This window comes from Narcine bancroftii, chromosome 9 (genome assembly GCF_036971445.1).
Source record: "Narcine bancroftii isolate sNarBan1 chromosome 9, sNarBan1.hap1, whole genome shotgun sequence".
NCBI classification, from domain to species: domain Eukaryota; kingdom Metazoa; phylum Chordata; class Chondrichthyes; order Torpediniformes; family Narcinidae; genus Narcine; species Narcine bancroftii.
Window position 1 is genome coordinate 7,409,999 of NC_091477.1, and position 20,968 is coordinate 7,430,966.

The window sequence follows — 20,968 nt, forward strand, 5'->3', positions numbered from 1 at the left end:
TTTTTATCATTGATGAATTTTATGTTGTCATATTGATTTGAAAATTTCATTTTGATTTTTCATATTGATAAAAAAATCCTTTCTAAATCTCCTCCTGTTTACTTAAATTCTTTCTAGCTGTTGAACCACCAAATATGTCATGTGGCAACTCTTTCCTATTCCTTCTCAGTACACATGACAATAATATATAAAAGACCACACTCAGAAGCTGCTGTGTTGGCCCCTCCATTCCATAGAACAATGCAGCAGAGAAAACAGGCCCTTTGGCCCTTCTAGTTTGTGCCAAACTATTATTTGGCCTGCTCCCACACACCTGCACCCAGTCCATAGCCCTCTATACCCTTCTCACCCCTGTTCCGGTCTAAATTTTTCTGAAATATGAAAATTGAGCCCTCATTCACCACTTCAGCTGGTTACTCGTTCCACACTCCCACCACTCTCTGGGTGAAGAAGTTCCCCCTAATGTTCCCCCTAAACTTTTCTCCTTTCATCTTTAACCCATGTCCTCCAGTTTCCATCTCACCTAACCTCAGTGGAAAAGGTCTACTTGTATTTATCTACAGCCTTATAATTTGAAATGCCTCATCAAATCTCCCCTCATTCTTCTATGCGACAGGGAATAAACTCCCAACTTGTTTAACCTTACCCTCTAACTCATTTCCTGAAGTCTTGGCAACATGGTAGTAAATCTTCTCTGCACTCTTTCCTTTAGTTCCAAGGATGGATTGAAAAATGAAGAGTTCAGACAGTGTAATGGCACCAATGGCTTTATTTGTTGATTGCAATCAATGATGATCATAAAATAGACCAAGAAAGAAAAAATAGAATTAAGTCACTGGCCAAAACAATAAAATTGCACGTGGTTGTGTTGGATCTGAACTCCAATTCTTTCCACACCCTGATGCTATGAAAAATGTGTCCCCTGACTTTTGCTTGGTTTAATCAGCAAACTCCTTAACTGATCCTCACTCACAAAAGCTATTAGGGCAAGTCAAGAGTGTCCCAGAAACTTCAGGAATTGAAGAGATTTCTTCAAGTTGTGCATCTCTTCCTATGATTCCCCTACAAATGTACCTGCCTTACCTGATAAATGAAGTGACTATTGCAAAGGGAATGAACCCAAGGATGTTGTTAGTCGAAAAAGTTGGGTAAAAAAATGGCTTTTTAGTTGGTGGACTATGATGAGAGATGTTCAAATGTCCATTGGTAGGAGACTGGATCTTAATCATGTTGTGGTGTTTTTCAGGAACATCGCCCAGTGTGGTGAATGTCACCATTTCCTCATGTTTCATGCTATTCGTAGAAGAAACAATGTCCCTTCTGTGAGAATATCAAAAGATGTAAAGACATTACACATGGATGTCAATCCCTTGACACAATGTTATAAGGAAAAGAAGCACAGTGAGGCCATTCAATCCCTTTCAGCAAGATCATGGCTGACGTAAAGACTATTACTAGTTTACCTTAACACATTTGAAAGCTTCCAGCAGACAGATTAATGAGGTCAGCAGCAAAATTTATTATGCAAGGGCTGAAATGCCTGGGGCTTGGATAAGAAGCATTGAACCAATGGGAAGCCTGGAGAACAGGAATCTGGCTACGAGAGGGATAAGCGCATTCGAAAGTCAGAAAGGTCGCAGGGAGCCAGATGTGGTGGAAAGTAAATTTCAGCCTGAGAGACTGAAAATTCCAGATGGATTTGCATTGACAAAGCGCCTTTCACATCCCCTTCAGCAACTCCCAATGCACACTACAGTCAGCAAAGTACTCTTGAGGTATAGCCATTTAGCAGATGCAGCAGGCCGTTTCCAATTCAGCCAGCACACCCAAGCGCCAGTGCAATAACATGTACCTGTCTGTGGCCTGTGGAGCACTTTTCCCAGGACACATAGGATAACAACGGCTTTCATTTCATATACTGTTTGACATATTAATTGCATTATTAGCACAATATCTATTGAGTACGACATATTGGCATTCTCTTTCCTGTTGAATCATCTGTTATTATCGGTGTCGTCCATCACCTCCTCTATCTGACCATAACTAGACTACCCAGCTATAATCGATTGAGCATTCATAAATCTTAAATTGCATTTTAGAATAAACTAACCCAAAGCAAGTGACATAGCTTCATCTGACACTTTTTATTTGATGGAGGATTCAAAAGATAACATCTCACAACATTCTTTTTGTTCTTCATCTTCCCCCACACTCCCCATCTGCGGTAAACACCTCTGATCCAGGAACTGTCACCATTAATAACAACTTGTATTTGTATCATTCCTCGAAAGATAGAAAACCATTTCATAGGATCATTACCAGATGAAATTTGACACCCAGTCACACAAGGCATTATTAAGAAAGCTGCAGGTTTTTATCAAGAGCATTTAAAAAAAAATTAGATGCATCAAAGTGTCCAACTTTACCACTCAGTCACTGATTAAATATCCAAAGCTTTATGTGCTGGAAGTAGAGAATTGGTCATGATCCAGAATACTGGAATATAAAGGAATGGCTTTAATTTCATCGGTTCCGTGTGGATGGCAAGGAAAGTTAAACATGGCTGTACCTCTGCGCTGCTCAGCGGATCAATAGGTGGAAAGGAGTCAGTGATGGCTTCCTCTCCCTCCCTCTACAGGACATTTCAGACGATGAGCCAGCCAGGAGTAACTTCGAGAAGGAATGCCCCACCAAAATGGGTGCCAATCCATGGCTGATATGTACAAGGAATCCTAATTCCTGTGAGCATCCCTCAAACGTAAGGAGCCAAGATTTATCTTGGTGTGGTGTCTCAGATAAGGGGTTATATAGCATGGATACAGGACCTTTGGCCCAACTCATCCATACTGACCAGGATGACTTTTCTACACTAATCCCATTTGCCTGCATTTGGTTCTCATCCTTTTGATCTTTTTTTATCTCAACTGCTAGCGTAGCCATTCATGAAACGCTACTACACTGCCAGCAACCTGAGTTCCAATCCAGTGCTGTCTGTAAGGAGTTTGTATGTTCTCCCCGTGACCTGAGTAGGTTTCCTCCAGGTGCTCCAATTCCATCTCCCTCTCAAAAAGCATACACGGTTGGTAGGTTAATAGGGTGGCATGGGTCAAAGGCAGGAAGCCCCGTTACTGTGCTGAATCATTAATTTTTTTTAAATTAATGTATTGTGTACATGTTCTTTACACATCGTGGTTGTATCCATTTATATCATGTCCTCTAACAGTTAATTCTATATACCCAGCAAGCCTCAGATCCACTTTAAATCTTTCCTCTCTCACCGTAACCATATTTCCCCCACAAGCCCCCAGTTTTAGATGCCCTCAGTTGTGACAATTTACCTCATCTATGGCTCTCGTGATTTTATAATCTTCTGTATGGTCTTTCTCTATGGCCCCCTATGCTCCCAGGTAAACAATCACATCTTGTCCTTGTCACTCAACCCTTAACACTTCTGTGCATGTTTTAGTCTTACGGCATGGAAACCGGTTCACAAGCATGTCCGTGCCAAACAAAGTGTCCACGTGCTTTAGTACCTCACCCCATAGCTCTCTAATCCCCTCCCATCCTTGCCTTTCTTAAAGGAAGCTCATGTACCTGCCTCCTCTACTTAATCTGCTAGTTTGCTCCATTCTCAACCTTTATCTCATCATCCTTAGTATGGTGAACAACAGAACTGCTTATATTAACCCAAGTGCAGCCTGACCAAGTACATGATTTGCTCAACTGTAACATGACATCCTAACTCCTACTGCACTTGCTTTCCTGCTTCACAGGCAAATCAGCCCCTATGCCAACTAAAGCAAGGATCTGATTTGAATGAAACCACAACCCTGCATTCCCAATCTTTTTATTTAAATTTACTCCTTCACAAGGCATGAGAAATTCTGCCAATCCCTAATTGTCATCGAGCTCGGGAGACAGTTAAAGATCAACCACCTAGACGTGTCTGGACTGCATTTAAGGGCGGACAAGGAATGTGTGGCTGATTTCCTTCAAAGATACCGGGTACAACAATCCAAAAGTTTCAGACTGACTGAGTCCAGCTTTCTTGCCTTATTTCTAAATTCTATCGTGTGAATTAAAATTCTCCAGCTGTCATGGTGAGATTTAAAACCTTAGCCCAATGATCCACAACTCTGGTTCCTAGGCTGGTAACTTAACCAACCAAACAATGCATATGACCTGAGACCTTACCTCTGCCTCTTCCTTCTCAGATGCTGCCTGGCCTGCTGAGTGTTTGCAAAATCTTCTGAGTTTTTTTTTTACAGATTTTCAGCATCTTTGAATTCTTTTTTTTTTGGCTTGGCTTCGCGGATGAAGATTTATGGAGGGGTAAAATGTCCACATCAGCTGCAGGCTCGTTTGAATTACTGCACAAGATAATCCTAAACTATCACTTCTCCTGAAGTGGCCCAGATACTTCACATCCTGTCACTTCTGACCCCCAAGTAAGCCTCTGCCTGCATCTCCTCAACATCCACTGCTGAATCCCTCAGCCTCCTGTATGGAAAACTGCAGCGTAGTTCCAGCCAGTCTCTGAGCCTCAAACCTGGTCAGATTGATGTCCATTCATAAATTTCTGGGTTTCTGTTAAGCTATGCCTTCTTTTAACTGATTTTTTTCCTCTTTCTCACAAATTCATTCCTTGACCTCTCCACTCCCATGAATGGAATTATCTAGGCTCCTTCAATTATCCGAATAGAATTGTCCACTATTGGCAACTGTTGCAATTCCCTCTGTAAAGCCCTCCACCTCTAAGGCTCTCCTCAAACCTACCTCGCCAACCATGCATTTGGTTGCCTGCCCAGAAAACCCTCTTAAGTTGCGTGGAGTGAATATTTGATGGTGCCTTTCTGAAGCGTCTGGGGATTTGGTTGCCTTCAGGGTGGTTTGCAAAATGGAACTAAATTTCATTAAACTAATGTTAGGGAGGGAAAAATGAAGATGACAAAATTACTGTTTTCCACCCACCACACCCACCTCCCCAAACAAAAACCCAGTCTTTTCAGAAAGAGGCGTGAAAAGCCTTAGAGAATATCCCAGCAAATTTCAGTGCTCTGGACCTAAACATTGACTGGTAGTGAAATCGAGGAGCTGCACTTGAGTGAGATTTAAGCAGGGGGAGGGAATGCTTTCTGAGTAAAATGAAACTTCAAACGTGGGCCAAATAGCAAAGGACATGTGGGAGCAAAGTAAATCTGGTCTTGTAAAGACCGCAGTCATAAACTTGGTGTTTATTGGGCAGATGAAGCTGAAGTAGACAAGACCCGTACAAATCAAGTTTAAAACAAATATATATGACAAAGGGTAAACTGAGAGAGATCTTTAAAAGTGTCAAAATGTGGAGAGAATCCTTGGACTTGTGAAGACAAAAAGAGAGTCCATAAATACAAGAGAATTCCCCATACATCCAATAGGCTTATCGGTTACCCAGAGAGTGCAGAGAAGGTGAGAGCTGTAGCCACAGGAGCAATCAAGGTGAAGCTGGATTGTGGAGGCAGGAGTACTGGTGGTGAGGAGAGGGTCAGTGGCAGAAGAAGGCAGCTCATTGCAAGCACAAAGACCAGCAGAGATAAGCCCAAATTGGTGGTCTGTTCCAAGACCATCCATTGAGATGCAGCTCTGTGAATGTCACTCATTGTTACACAGCAGCAGTTAGAATCTCAGCCTCTGGCAGAATCGCCAAGTCTCTCAAAAGCTTCCCGCACCGTGAAGGAGGAGAAGGAGAAGGGGGCCCCCTCAGTTCGTTCCGTCAGCACCTTTGAGCGGGTGTCCATCTTTCTCTTCGCCTCTGCGTGCCTGCCGCTCCCTTGATGGCCCCCAACGTGCCGCTCCTGCTCCTTTAGTTACATTCCGTTTCCTTCACTCAGACTTCACTGGTTGTCAGGAATCTCCTTACCTCCTGTGGGGCAAAACGACTGGTTTTTGATACGGAAGGGAATAAGTTCATCACCAGTAGTGGCAGTTACTGCCCCTCACGCCCAAGTCCCGAGCTTAAAACTGGCCTCGGATTTTTGGTCAAAAATTTTAAACCAAGTTATAGAGTCACACAAGCATGGAACAGGCCCTTCCGCTCAACTTATCCATACTAGCCCAGTTGGCATTCTGGGCCCTTCCCATCACCTGAGTTGGTCCATATCCTTCTAATCCTTTCCTACCCCCTCCTGGATGAACATAGAGAAGCTGCAATGTGTGGCCTTTGCCTGCTATCATGGATTATAACGACCCTAATATTTCAATATGTAAGGCGACCCTTGAAACCCTCACAAATCTGGGGTCGTCTTATAGGCCAAATACAAAAATGAGACCTTAAATTCAACTCAAATAAAAATGCTCGGCATAGATTCAGCTTATAAGATGACCCGACAGCACCTCCCCACCGCTAGGGCTGTGCTCCCTGATTCCTCATTTTACAGTGGTAGCGCCTGAGGCCCCCCTCCCTTTGTCTGGCACCTGCCAATCAACTATCCTTCACACCGCCTTCATTCACCAATCCCCCAGTCCCCCTTGTCTGAACTCTACACTCTCAGTCTTTGTTAAAGGGGCTGGCCAGAAATATTGACCATTCCTTTTCTCCCAGCTACATTGCTCCAGATTTCAGATCCTGCATCCATGGCAATAAATATCTGGCTTAAGGGCAGTTAAGCACTCAGAAAAATAATCATCTCTGTCTCAGATCAAAAGTTTAAATTGATCTTGATCAGATGAGGACACGTTTTATTTTTGTGTCACTACTAGAATGAAGAAACTGGGTTTCCACATCTCATCTGTCACTTGTCCCAAATCAGAAACTGTACACCTCTGAGGTGAATCAGATAACATAATAAATCTTCAAAAGCATGGGAGAAACCCTGCAGGTCAAGCAGCATCCATAGGAAGTCAAGGGTAAACAAAGTTTTGAGCCTCATTCCTGAAAAGGACATCCAGCATCTGCATGTCCCCCTTGACTTGGATTTTTGACCTTCCAGGATTATTCCTGGAATTGAAGATTACCACTCCAGACACAAAGGGGGTGGGGTGAAGAAAGAGGCTGCAGCCCGAGACACAATGGGGGTGGGGTGGTAAAAGAGGCTGCAACCACTTTTGTGGCTCGAGAAAATTGAATGCAGAAATTAGACTGATGTACATGGGGAAATTCTGAGGGGGGGGGTGGTGCTGTATGATTAGTGGTGCCATCAGTCAAATGTAACATTGGCTCGACCAATGCCACTCACTTTTTTTTAAATTTAAACATTTAAATTTACACATACAGCAAGGTAACAGGCCATGTCGGCTCACAAGTCCATGCTGCTCAATTTACACCCAATTAGCCTACACCCATACGTTTCGAACAGTGGGAGGAAACAAGAGCCCTCGGGGAACATCCATGCAGACACGGTGAGGACGTACAAACTCCTTACAGAGATTCGAACCCTGGTCCCGATCGATGGTCCTGTTACAGCATTGCACTAACTGCTATGCTAGCCGAGCCTTGGGAATGAGGGTCAACACTCAAAAATCAGGGGTCATCTTATAAGCTAAATACAAAAATGAGACCTTAAATTCAACTCAAAAATATTGCTTGGCCCAGATTCAGCGTATAAGATGACCCTTCACTTCTTATGGATGTTATTTTACCTGCTGAATTTCTCCAGTGCCTTTGAGGATTTATTATCTGATCTCTTCCACTTTCCTCTTTGGGATATATTGCTGTGATACAGCTTTCCTTGAACCCTTCCCCCCCTTGCCCCTTTAAAATGGAAAGAGTACAAGCCAATATGCTGTAAAATAGAAACAGCAAGAGATTGGGTGTGCAGCATACCTGTTACCTCTTGCAGGGTTCTTTTGCTTTTACTGCTAGATATTTTTAATGCTAAATTGTGTTTTGAAGAACTGTGACAGAACAAAAGTGCTGCAGGACAGCAGTGGGATGATTATCTGCGCTGCTGGCATTCTCTGCTTCAAAAGTTCTGAGGCCAGCTTTGACCTTCCATTGCCCTCAGGCAAGAACTCACCGAAGTGCAGGCATTGCCCTAGGTCTATGTAAGGCTGCAGATCATAAAGTGTATTTGCCGGAATGTCCAGATATCTGGAGCATTGCCAGATCATCTGTGTGCTCCGGTTCTACTTCAGAGGGCCGTGGAATTGCCACATCTACCTGTCAGATTAAAGGGATTAGTGGATACAAAATCTGCAGATTGCACAGTAATGCTTGTGGCTATGTGGTCTCAATGGTTTCCCCCCCCCCCGCCAGATTCCCCATCATCCATCCTCTCTGTCGCTTCAACAACATGCCCCACACACTCCAGTTTCCCTTCATCCATTTCCCATATTTGTGCATCAACATCGCAGCAATGCACTTCACAAGATCACAAGATATAGGTGCAGAAGTAGGCCCATTGAGTCTGCTCCGCCATTCTAATTATGAGTCGATCCATCCTCCCACTCAGCCCCACTCTCTGGCTTTTCCCCTGTAACCCTTGATGCCCTGACTAATCAAACACCCATCAATCTCTGCTTTAAGTAGACTCAACGACCTCACTCCCTCAGCCGCCTGTAGCCATAAATTCCACAGACAAATGATCCTCTGACTAAAGAAACTTTTCAGCATGTGTTTTAAATTGATGCCCTTTATTCTGAGCTTATGCCCTCTTGTCCGAGAATCCCCTTTATTTGTTTGCATGTACATATCTTTGTGAGTACACTTTTTTGCATGATCAATAAGCGGTAATTCTGCCTCGCTCACAGGAAGGAAGTATCTCACAGTATGATATCTACAGTATGTGATCCCATGTAGGTACTCTGAAAATAAATCCGAACTTTAAATCTGCTCGGTTTAATAACTCCGTCCCCCTGCCCCACCTCTTTGTTGCAGTCTTCTCCAACCCAACATCTTTGTGCTCTTCCTATTTTGGCCACGTGTTGCAGCCCCTCATCCTGTGCCTCAGCCTTGGTGGCTACACCATCAGCTGACTGAGCCCAAAACCCCTCAAGTCGCCATGCCAACCTTTCTTCCTCCAAAATTCTATAAACCAGACCACTTGGGCCACAAGGGAGCCCATCAAAGGATCATTGACCTAAAATATGAACTGCTTCTCTCTCATTATGTTCTACCCATTCTCCTGCTGATGGTGTTTTCTGTTCTTACATCTTTGGCCACACATTGTGTCACACCACATCGCTCAGAGTCAACTCCAATTTAATTGTATTCTCATGTATGTAAAGAGAGCAATCAAAGTTGAAAATGTTGTAATCAACAGTAAACTGTCATCCAGACAGAGGGAACCTATACTGCGATGTTGAGTCAACTTTGATGGAGATGGACTGGAATCTATTCAAAAAGTTGAAGCCTGGTATCAATCTCTAGCCTGAAATCAAGAAAACTGCCTATTCGCCACAGGAACTCACAATCACCCACCAGTGGGGGAAACTGCCCATTAAATGCACAGAAGTTTATTTATTTATTATTGAAAGGACACGGTAGAGCTTTGGTCGACCCGGTTCTCCACTGGAAATCCTGCAGCCTACAACATTGCGCACGAGTGCCACAATTCCTGTCGAAGGAAGGGCACAGTCTGTGACAGATATGCAAATCACACTTCCAGCATCTGCAATGTGTCATGGTGATAACATGTCTGGAAGAGAACAGTTCATGGATTTTAATAATTCTCCCTGTCCAAACTCTTATTTTCTACATCGGTAGCTGAATAAATTTAACAGCTGAATGGGAGTTTCAATACCGTTTTTTCCATTTTCATTTTGTCCACAATGGTTAATAAAATCCTTTAAACCCCAGTGTAGAAGCTGGTTTTCCGTGTATCTCTCTGCATTTGAATGGCCTTGTAGTAATCCCACGTATACAGGGATGAAACAAGCCAGCACCCAAATCTACAGTGTAAGACACTTCTTTACACAAGCCCCACAGACAATCAAAGAGAGGGAACCCCACCACAGAATAAAGTGCAATTAGACACCATTGCTTTCAGTCTTATTTTGTAAAACAGTGGAGGATCTGTTCTGAAACCAAGACCACCAGAGGGTGACTTTTTAATTCAAGGAGTTAGTGCAAAAGAGTTGACAACCGAGTCATCGCCCAGGCCAATCTTAATTGTGGTGTGTATACACACCACTCTGCAGCGTATAGACTATCCGTCAGTGTTCTGTCAATGGATGCACTGTTCATTTGAATAACTCCTGGGCCAGGTCAGTTGTTCGAGCAAAATAAAGTGATGTGAATTGTCCCACATCCATTTGAACATGAGATCATAAATCAAGACGTTTTCCTTTCCTTGGATAAAAGAAACTTCTGTGGATTGTGCAAGAATAGTTTCGCCGGCTGTATGCCGTGGGAGTCAGCTCCTTTTGGAAAGGATAAGAGAAAAGCTGGGACCTTCCTACTTACTGCGACGGGAATGGGATAATCCTGCTGAGTTATCTGGGGAAAGGATAGTAGTGGAATGAATATCTCTCCTGCTCGTGTGACTTGTTTTTGAACAGACATTGTGAAATTACGAAGGTCTTTTGTGACTCTCGTCTCGTCAAGCTTACAAGTGAGCTTCTCTTCCCTGGTTTGGGGCAAATCTTTCAGCCTGAAAGACTGTGCTCTTCATTAGTCATCGAGTCACATTGCACAAGGCAGGCTCTCCATTCCCTCAAGCCTATGAGGACCATCAAGCATTCTCCACACTAATCTGACAGAAATCCTATTTTTTTTCCTGTCGTTCCTGGGAACTACCCCTAACCATTCTTTTACTGATGAACCAAGAATTACAGTGACCATTTGGAAGGCCAAAGCCCTTGCGTCTTTGGGGATGCGGGAGAAATCCAGAGCACTGGAAAGAAATCCCTGAGGTCGCAGGGAAAATGGGAAATGCCCAGAGTTATGATTGAACCCAGGTTGCTGGTGTGATGAAGCAGTAACTCTGCACTCTGTGCCACCATCCTACTGTTTGCTGTGTTCTCTGGCAGCAGCTTAACAAAGTCTCCGAAATGGAGTTCTCAACATCAATGTCTGCCGCACAGCGTGGATCTCCCAGTGGCCACCCATTTTAATTCCCTGCCCCAGTCCCACGCTGACATGTCTTTCCAAGGTTCTCATGCACCACCAAACTGAGACCACCTGCAAATTGGAGGAACAATGCCTCATCTTCTATCTGGGCACCCTCCAGTCAGATGGCATTTACCAATTTTTCCAGTTTCAGTTAAATAACCCCCTCCCAATCTCCTTTCCCCTATCTCCTTTCCTCTCTCTCTTTTCCCTTTACTTGTCTCCTTTCAAGAGCCAATATCAATTTTCAACTTTTTGCTTATATACAATTATCACCTTTTGACTGTTGGTCTGGACTCCTCCCCTTCAATTCTTCTCCCTTTCCTTCCACAGCCTTTAATTCAAGTTTCTTCACTCATACCTCGAGGAAGGGTGCAGGCCTGAAACGTCAGTAATATATCTTTACCTCCTCTGGATGCTGCGAAACCTGCTGAGTTCTTCCAGCGCTTCTGTGTTTTGATGAGAATCGCGGCATCTGCAGACTTTCGTGTTTCACTAACTTCAAATTCTTATTCTCATCAACCAGACCACCATCACACATCACTAGCCCCCTTTCTACTAGTACCTTACCCCAGGAATTAATGGGGTATTAACTGAAACAGGGCCAAATCACGCCAGGATTGATGGCCTGGACCCCTACTCATATCCCTGGTGTCAGCTGACACGGCGTGTCAATTAAACCAGTGGAAAAAAGACAGCACAAAGTCACCTGTTTCCAGTTGACAGCAGACTCACTGATCCCTGGAAAAGAGTTGTGTTCAGTGGAAGAGCAGTCAATGTCCCGGTTTAAAGTGGCTCAGTCAAAACCGCACTAAAGGCTTCCTATCCCGGAACACTGCATGACCAATTAACTGGGATGCCAGTGGAAAATGGGCTATAGATTCTCTCCTCCTGACCTTCTCCAAAAGTCCCAGTCGTGCTCGAAAATGCCAAGGTCCTTGGCTCTGCAATTCCTTCCCCTCGCCTCTTCAACACCAAGAGAGAACTGTCAGTACTATTGCAGTTCCATTTTTATTATTACACTGTGGTAACTGCAAATGTTTATTATCTATTAATTTTTTTAGTATTTATTATCTCTTTTCTATTTAATCTAATGTATACATTGGTAGTGTATTATTTTTTAACCAGCACATAAAAATTTTGGTGCATTTTCAGATTTATTGTGAGAGTACACGCATGAGATCACGTACTGCCCCAGCATTCTCATTTTTCCTGTGTGTGAGGCAGAATTACCACTTACTGGTTGTACAAAATAAAAGTGGCACACAGCGTACACACATAAAGAAATAAAGAAATGTAAACAAACTGACTGTGCAATACAAAAAGAACAAAAAGAAAATCGACAAAGTGCACAAGAGTCCTTCAATAAGTCTCTGATTGACTTTGTCATTGAGGAGTCTGATGCTGGAGGGGGTCACAGCTGTTCCTGAACCTGGTGGTGTGAGTCACGTGGCACCTAGTTGGCAGCAGCGAGAACAGAGAGTGGGGTGGGTGGTGTGAATCCTTGATATTAAAAATACATTGTATAATATAAATGACAATAAATATTATCATTCTGCAAGATGCTTAAAATGTCACTCGCCAAACTTCACTCGTCTATAGTGGAAAAGCAATGAAGATTCACCACTTTGATTTCTTCAATTGTAGACCTGTCACATACAGTGAAATTAGGTAGGTCAAGACTCTATTGTCTGAAGTTTAGGAACAGACCTCATTGGAACCTTCTTCAAGGGCGATATGGGTTAGGTGCTGGAGTCATTTTTTTCCCTCATTGGGGAGTCTAGAACTAGGGAGGTCACAACCTTAAAATAGGGGGTAGGCCATTTAGGGAGGTGGTGAATAATCTTCAATTAGAGGATGGTGAACCTTTGGAAATTTTCTACCTGAGCGCTGTGAAGGCTCAGCCATTGATTTCATTGTGATTGCTATATTGTGTGAGGAATTAAGGGATTCGAGGATTGCTGGGATATTATATTGGGGCAGAAGATCAGTGATGATTGCACAAGACAGCACAACAGGATGGAGAGGCAGAATGACCATTTCAAGCTAATGTTTCTTCTGTGGTAATGTTAATTTTTTAGCTATACAGGTGCTCCTCAGCTTGCGATGGGGTTACAGTCTGGCAAACCCATCGTAAGTCAAAAAAAGAGTACAGTTATACCTTGTATTAACACCGACAGCGCTCTGATCCCAGTATCCCGCTCTCTCCAATAATGCTGTATCAGTCCCCACACTGATCCCACTATCCCGCTCTCGCCCCACAGCACTGTATCAGCCCCCACACTGATCCCACTGCCCCACTCTCTCCCGACAGCACTGTGTCAGTCCCTGCAAGCTTTCCGATTGAACTAAAAGACGTGACTGACCAAGGAGGTACAAAGAATTCACCAGAGAGGTATTATCAACGTTTATAGGAAAAAATCAACGATGCTTGCTATCACCTTACTTTAATGCATTGCGTGCAAGTAAGTAACGGCATTCATTTTATTGTACCATCGTAACTTCAAAAAATCATACGTTGGACCATTGTAAATAGGTAAGCACCTGTACAGCATGGAAACAAGTCCTTTGGCTCAACCTGTCCATGCAGACCAACTTTCCTTTCTCTAACTTTTTTAATTTATCAGTATCAGACATTTTGGCTAGAACCATAATTATGATTGATCTGAAAGTGGGGAATTCTCAACTCAACAGCACTGCAGGAGCAACTTTACCTGTAGTTGTTGAAGTAGGGGATTTGTCACCACCTTAGGAAGGGTAATTTGGGATGGTCACTAGGCACTCAAGTCATGTTCATAAAATTAAACTAAAAACTACATACTTAAATGAACTGTCCAAATGTGCTGGAGAAACTCAGCAGATCACACAGCGTCCATCGGAAGTAAATGTTTCGGGCCTGAGCCCTTTATCCATCCTCAGGCCTGAATCGTTGGCTACCCTTTTCTTCCGATGGATGCTACTTGACCTGCTGAGTTCTTCTTGTTCAACCACATATTTAAATGAAAGTTATTCATACTCGACTCAACATTTCAAAATGTCAACTGAAGAATCGAAAGAGTGGATTCTGTCAGTTGAAATATATCTCAGGGGCCTTCATAAACAAAATGGAGGTGTACAAGTTTGCAGCAGCCACTTCAGGTGCTGACGACAAGGAATAACCACCCTTTACTACTCGTCAACTGTAGCAAAAAGAGTGGTGAGCATCAAGTTCGTTGGAGTTCATTTAACTAGTGACCTATCGTGGACACTCAACATCTCCTCACTTGTCAGGAAGGTACACCTGCACTTAAGTTTGAAGCGGGCAAGGCTACCAGCCACCATTAGGTCAACCTTTTATCGGAGCTCCATTGAGAGTCCTGGTGGGTTGCATCACAGAGTGGTACGGTTGCTGCAGAGAAATAGATCGAAGGTCAATCCGCAGGACCATAAGAGTGGCAGAGAGAATCAATGGCGTTTCCGTCCTCCACCTTGCCATCATCATGATCTACCAGGATCGTTGTCTGAAGAGAGCGCGCAAGATCATTGAGGACCCCTTTCCACCCTAGATCTTTCAGCTGCTCCTGTCAGGAAAAAGAGCCAACACCACCAGGCTGAGGAACAGCTTCATCTTCATGCTGAATGACCAAAGGAATTGCTCATACTAACGATCATGTTCATGAAACAATATTTATTGATTTGTATCGATTAATACTTGTCCTGTGTATGTATTTTCTGTCTGTATGTGTTATGTCTGGATGTGTGTCTGCATGTTTTTGCACCAAGGACCAGGGAACATTGTTTGGTCAGGTTGTACTCGTACAATCAATGATAATAAACTTGACTTGAAACACTTGCATTATTACGTCATGTGATAAATTCATTATTGTGCTTTCCAGGAATATCAATTTGAGACTTAAAATGCACGTCGCATTTTTAAATCCAGCTCCAAGGGTTGAAGGAACATTTTAAAGGAGGGAAGGGGAAGGGGGGGGTTAATGGAGCAAATTCACAATTGAAAGCACGTAGTAGAGGTAGGGTGAATTCTATCCATAGCACCAGTCATGGACGAGCACAAAGATGTGGGGTAACAGTTGAGCGGGATGAAGGGACAGAGGCAGGGAGCGATGAGACCAGGAGCAGATTGGAAACTGAGGAAAAAAACAACGGAGGAACCTTTGAGATTTAAACACCAAATCTCCGGAAATTGATATAATTTAAGGGAAAATCAAATTCTTTACATTATCCTTTCTTTCCATTTCAAACCTTTAGAATAAATCTGCAGTGAAAGAAGAAAACAGCACCGATCATGTGATAAGATCGCTAAGAACAAAGGGCGGCGCAGTTAGTGGAGCCGTTCGCGCAACTCCAGCGAACGGGACCGGGGTTCGAATCCCTTGCTGTCTGTAAGGAGTTTGTACATTGTCCCCGTGTCTGCGTGGGTTTTCTCCAGGTGCTAAGGTTTCCTCGCACCCTTCAAAACCTGTAGGGGAGTTATAGGTCGATTAGGTATAATTGAGTGGCATGGGCTCGTGGGCCGAAAGGTCCTGTTACCATATTCTAAGTCTAGATTAAACTAAATCAAAACATCTCTAATCAAAGTTGACAATGCTTGTTGCCATGACAGCTTAATCCACTTTGACGTTGCACCACGACTTCCACTTCCCTTCTGCCATGAGTTCGAGCGTAAGCTCTTCAAATACCTCTTATCACCCCAAATCTGATCTCCAGGCTCCTTCTAGCCAGTCTCCAATAGTTCACTTCATTTCAATAAGCCCTTTAAAACCGCTGTGAAAAATGGGATTAACCAGGCAATTTGCCCAGTTAGCGCCCCAGTTATGTGGCAGTTAGAAAGGGTCTGACCCAATCAACCTCATCAGAACCCAAAAGGATCCCTGACCCACCTCAGAGGTAGTTAGGTAACCCAGTTAAACTTACCTAGGTTGTGTCCACGGGCGATTTGAACAGGAAAATGACTAACCCGCTTATTCCGGTGATGTCAGCGCTTGCTTGCCTGCGTCACTGGGCAGCCTGCATCAGAACATCCGGTAGTACTTATGGTGAATGCATGACGTGTCATAATTGGGGTGCGACCCCCTCCCCTTAAATTTCCGGGTTGGTGATTTAATGGTTTGATCCCCCTGCGATTTAAAAGGTGCTTCCAGCACCTTTGCCCCAGTCATCGCACCTGGGTCCCAGGAGGAGAGATACCTGGTTAAACCAGTTATGCAACATTTCATCAAGGGGATGCACTGAGCTGGCATTCCTGTGGATTTCTGCCCAGCTACACTATTGGTTCTTTCCAAACTCAGAGCTCATCTCGAAACCAAGCAGGCCATTCTGTTGTTCGGTTGAAGTGTCGCTGTTTAACAATACAACAAAATCAAAAGGAAATCTTCAATTTATTGAATCAGTGTTGTATATTATTTAGTCTGTTTTCCAGAGCAGGAGAATCTAAGACAAGAGGGAATATCCACAAGATGAGGGAGTGAAGTGGTTGGGAATTAGAAGCTATGCAAGGGGGAAGTTCAGAGGATGGTGGACACCTTGAACAAACGGCTGGATAAAGTAGCAGAGGCAGATACATTTGGTTTCTTTAAGAAACACTTGGATATCGACGTGGATGGGAGGGGATTGGAGGAGAATAGGTTTAATGCAGGTAAATGAAAATAAACCCTGGCCCATGGGCTGGATTCCGTGCTTTAAAATTCCATGACTCATTTTCTAGGTTATTATCTATCCTTCATTGCCCTTGAGGTGCTGGGGATGCTCTTTTTTTCAATATTTTATTTACATTTTTAAAGCCAAACACACAATCAACAAAACCAAGGACAAATTGAATAGAGTAAAAATAATGATCTATGAGACATGATGGCTATAATTCCTCCATTCTCCCATGAATAGTTAATAAAGAAAGAAAGTCCCAAAGAAAAGTGAAGAGGAGAAGAGAGAGAAAAGGAAAGGAAAGAGAGAAAAAGATCCATGATCCGCCCCACAAATTTCACATTTTCAAAATTTACCTGGATCTCGAGAGGATTGGTCTCATGAGTGGAGATGGGGCACAATTAAAGATTTGCACCTAGATTTTATTGATATTTTTAAAAACACGTCATACTTAGGTTTTAGGTAATCTTCTTAAAGGGACAAAAAACCAGGGTCCATGCCAGAATGAATGTTAGTGTGTTAGATGGGGTGGGGGAGGGAGCACTACAATTCAGCAGGGGTGGGGGAGCTATTGTGAACATCATCCACCCCTGCAATGTAGGGAACAAGAGAGCACTGCTTTTATTGTGTCAAGCGTGACGTGGCCTGGGTCAGGTGGAGAGTCGCTAGAGTGCGTGAAGCAAGATGCTAGTGAAGCTTGACGTACACTAGTGACACCAGAGGGGGGTGGGGGAAGATCACATGGTGAGTAATGGCCATCACCTCGCTTGAGGGGGGCAATGCCCACGGATCCCCCACCTTGGCACCGATCCTGACCACAAGTATGTATTTGTGCATTCCAACCATCGTATACTTCAATGTGAATCATATTTCCAAGTAACCGCTATACATTTTCCAGCCACTGCTAATGCGACCTTGACAAATATGGCTTGATGTTGGGATAACTTCATTTTAGGTCTTTCTGGCTGGCAACATTCCCCAAGAAGGGGACGCTCTTTTGTGAATTATGACAATCCTTCTGTTGAAGGCAGTCCCATAGTGCTGATGGGGAGAGAGTTCCGGGGAATGTAATCCCAGCCACCATTGACCAATGAAATACTTCCACGTCAGAATAACTAGCGTACGTCTTGGAGATGACTTCTGTGTACGTTGTAATGTTGAAAGATTCTTCCCTGTCCTCTCCTCTTTTCCTGCAGCTGTTGGATTTTCTTTTCCTTCCAAGTTAATCCAAATCCCTTTGGATTGATATCATAATAACCTCCACCATATTTTCCAATGGTGAATTATAGGTCAAAATAACTCCCTGCAGAGTACCTTTCCTTTCCTTATCTGCCCTCCTTTCTTTTGCCAATAATCTTAAATTAGTGACCTCTCTTTGCTCATCCTCTTGCCACTGGAATAATTTCTATTTATTTTCCACACCAACGTTGCTGCACAATTTCGAACACTACCAATTAAATCTCCTGCATCCTGAAAGGGGGACACCAATTTTTCCCATTTCCCTCACGGGCCTCATATCGCTCATCAGTTCAACTACTGCAGTAAATCCTTCTGCCAACCTTGTCGTTAAGTGCGGTGCCAAGGATTGAAAACAATACTCCAGCTGCGGTTGATTTATGAAGGCTTATTGTGACTTCCTTGCTTCAGATTAAGAGCATCATTCAATATCAAAGCAGATCAAGTGTTTAGTTTTTTTCCCCCCTCTGAAATACTGAGACAGAAAGTAGCGATCTTTCTCATCTGTCCTTTCAGAGTAAATCGTGCTCGAAAGCCAACCGCTCATAAATTTATTCACCAAATTCATGGAGAGACAAACAAGCAAGGCTTTTTTAGCTTACAGAGAGAAGAGAAAAAAAAAATCACATTACAGAGCAAAAATGGTAACCATCCCTTTGAAATTTAAGGACACTACCATCTCATAAGAATGGGATCAGTTCATGTGATGTTGAGGTTTTATAAGGCACTAGTAGGTCCTCATAGAACATTGTGAGCAGGTTTTGAGACCCTCATTTTTAAAAAAAAGGATAAGTTGATATTAGAGAGGATTCAGAGGAGGGTCACAAGGATGACTCGGAGAATGAAACAGTTGTCAAATGAGATATGTTTGACAGCTCTTGGCCTGTATTCATTGGAAATTCCGAGAACAAGGGAGGGATGTCATTGAAACAATTTGAATGTTGAAAGGGATGGACAGAGTAGATGAGAAAGGTTGTTTCCCATGGTGGGATAGACTTGGACAAGGGGACACAACTTCTGGAATAAAGAGCATCTGCTTAAAACAGAGATGTGGAGGAATTTCTTTAGCCAGAGGGTGATGAATCTGTGGAATTTGTGGCCACAGGTGGATGTGGATCCAAGTCTTTGGGTGTGTACTTAAGGCAGAGATTGATAGGTTCTTGATTAGCCAGGGCATCAAAGGTTATGGGGTGAATGGATCAGCTCATGATTAAATGGCAGGGCCGACTCAATTAGCTTATTTCTTCTTCTATGTCTTATGGGCTATAAACCTTTCAGATTTTAATCAAGGTCATTTGTGAGATGCTTAAAAATAACTGGTTCCAGTTGTGTGACCCAGGTGAGAGAAGTAAAGACAAATGCATCATCTGTCAATCTATTCTATATTAAACACAAAGACTGCAGATAGTCAATGTTCACTGTCACCAATCAACTCAGTCTACTGAGACCAATACTGACACTAGATTTCTTGTGTAAAAAATCTTGCAACTCCATCATTCCAGGAATCACAACACCCCTGGCGAAGGGGCTCAGGACCGACACATCGACTGCCTTTTACTTCCTCTGAATGCTGTGTGACTTGCACTCCTGTCCATTGCTCCTGGGCCCAGCATCTGCAGACTTTCTTGCTTACCATATTTCCAGGCTAGTCAGGAAACAGATCCTATGCAAAACATTTTCCCACATCTTTTTTCTCCTCCATCTCCAATATTTTTGTAATATCATTAAACCTTCAGAGCAATTTACGGATCCCTCATGCTGTGACCAGGAGTGATACCACGGGAAAACTATCATATCCATCTGATCTCTGCCTCTCATTATTTCATAAACTCCTCTCAGCATCCAAAACTCTGGAGAAAACCTGGATTTGTCCTCATAGCTCATACCCTCTGATTTAGGCAGTATACTGGTAAATCTCTTCTGTACAATTTCCAAATCCTTCCTGTAATGGGGCAAAACAGAATTACACACCGTCATCCAAGTAACTGCCAAACCAAAGTTTACTTTTATAGATGTACAATATGTTAATGGCTGCAGTTGTTCATTACTCTTGACTTCCTATGGATGTTGCGTGACCTGCTGAGTTTCTCCAGCTCGCCCGTGTATTGTGTGATAAATGGCTAAACTGCCCCAGATCTCACTTTGTCTGCGTGCATGGTAGGGGTTGAAATACTTTATCCTCCTTCCCTTTCACACATTTCTTCACATTATTATTCTTGCCCACCTTTCCCTCACCCCATTCTAATCCTTAAGCTCATTGTTATCAAACCATAGATCCACACAATTGTAAGAATCCATTCTTCTAAAGGACTACACTTTTCCTATTTCTTTCTCTTTGTTATGTTTTTAATACCATTTGAAGAGTTCACTCAACCTTCAATTTTATAAACCTAATTTAACAAAAAAAATCTAATCTTCCAACATTCACATCAATTTGACTGGTCTCAAGGTTATCGGCCAAGCTGCTGTGAAAAGAAACATCATGTCAAGTTCTAGTTAAATAAGTCTTCACTAATCTGCCTCAACCTTGGCCCAGCCAATGCAAGGCTTCTGTGGGGAAGAGCTGAGACCAGAGGAGAACCCTTAAACAATGGTGGGGGGGAAGTAACTACAAGGGGCCACAGTAGTAGCAATGGTGCTATGTAGAGAATTAATATAACAATGTACAGTCATAAAATTAATGAATAGGACACTAAGGATGCAAAAACACCTTGCACTGTTTTTATTTATATGTAGTTTAATTGTGAATAAAGTCTATTTTTGGGAGAAAAAAAATTCATGTGATTGAATTAAAGTCTGCAACCTTTCTCTCAATCTGGAGTCACTTTGACTTAACTGAACAATGATGATGGACTTCTCTCCCCTGAAGGGCTTTGAAAGTGACTGGATATTAATTTCCTGGTCATCATTAAATTCATTTAATGACCCGAATTTAAAGTCCTCACTTAAGATTTGATCACAAAGTCCTAGCTCAATAGCCCAACCCAGAGTAAGTAAGGTCACCTCTCAGCCTCTTTGCACTGGAAAATGTCCCAGCCTGTCCAGCCTCTCCTTATAACCCAGACC

At 43.0% G+C, this 20,968-nt stretch overlaps 1 protein-coding gene across 6 annotated transcripts in view; it reads right to left on the minus strand.

Moving 5' to 3' along the window:
• LOC138743161 (protocadherin-1-like) overlaps positions 1 to 20,968 on the minus strand; it is a 431,442-nt gene that overhangs the window by 381,793 nt on the left and 28,681 nt on the right. For 3 of the 6 annotated variants that reach the window (XR_011344676.1, XR_011344677.1, XM_069898071.1), the window contains one exon: positions 752 to 5,902. The exons of the other annotated variants lie outside the window; for them this stretch is intronic. Coding sequence is in view for 1 of the 3 variants with exons in the window: in XM_069898071.1 (XP_069754172.1) it covers positions 5,867 to 5,902 (36 nt within the window). In the remaining 2 variants the exon portion in view is untranslated. Of the gene's footprint in view, positions 1 to 751; positions 5,903 to 20,968 lie in introns of those variants that run through there. 6 annotated transcript variants of the gene reach the window in all.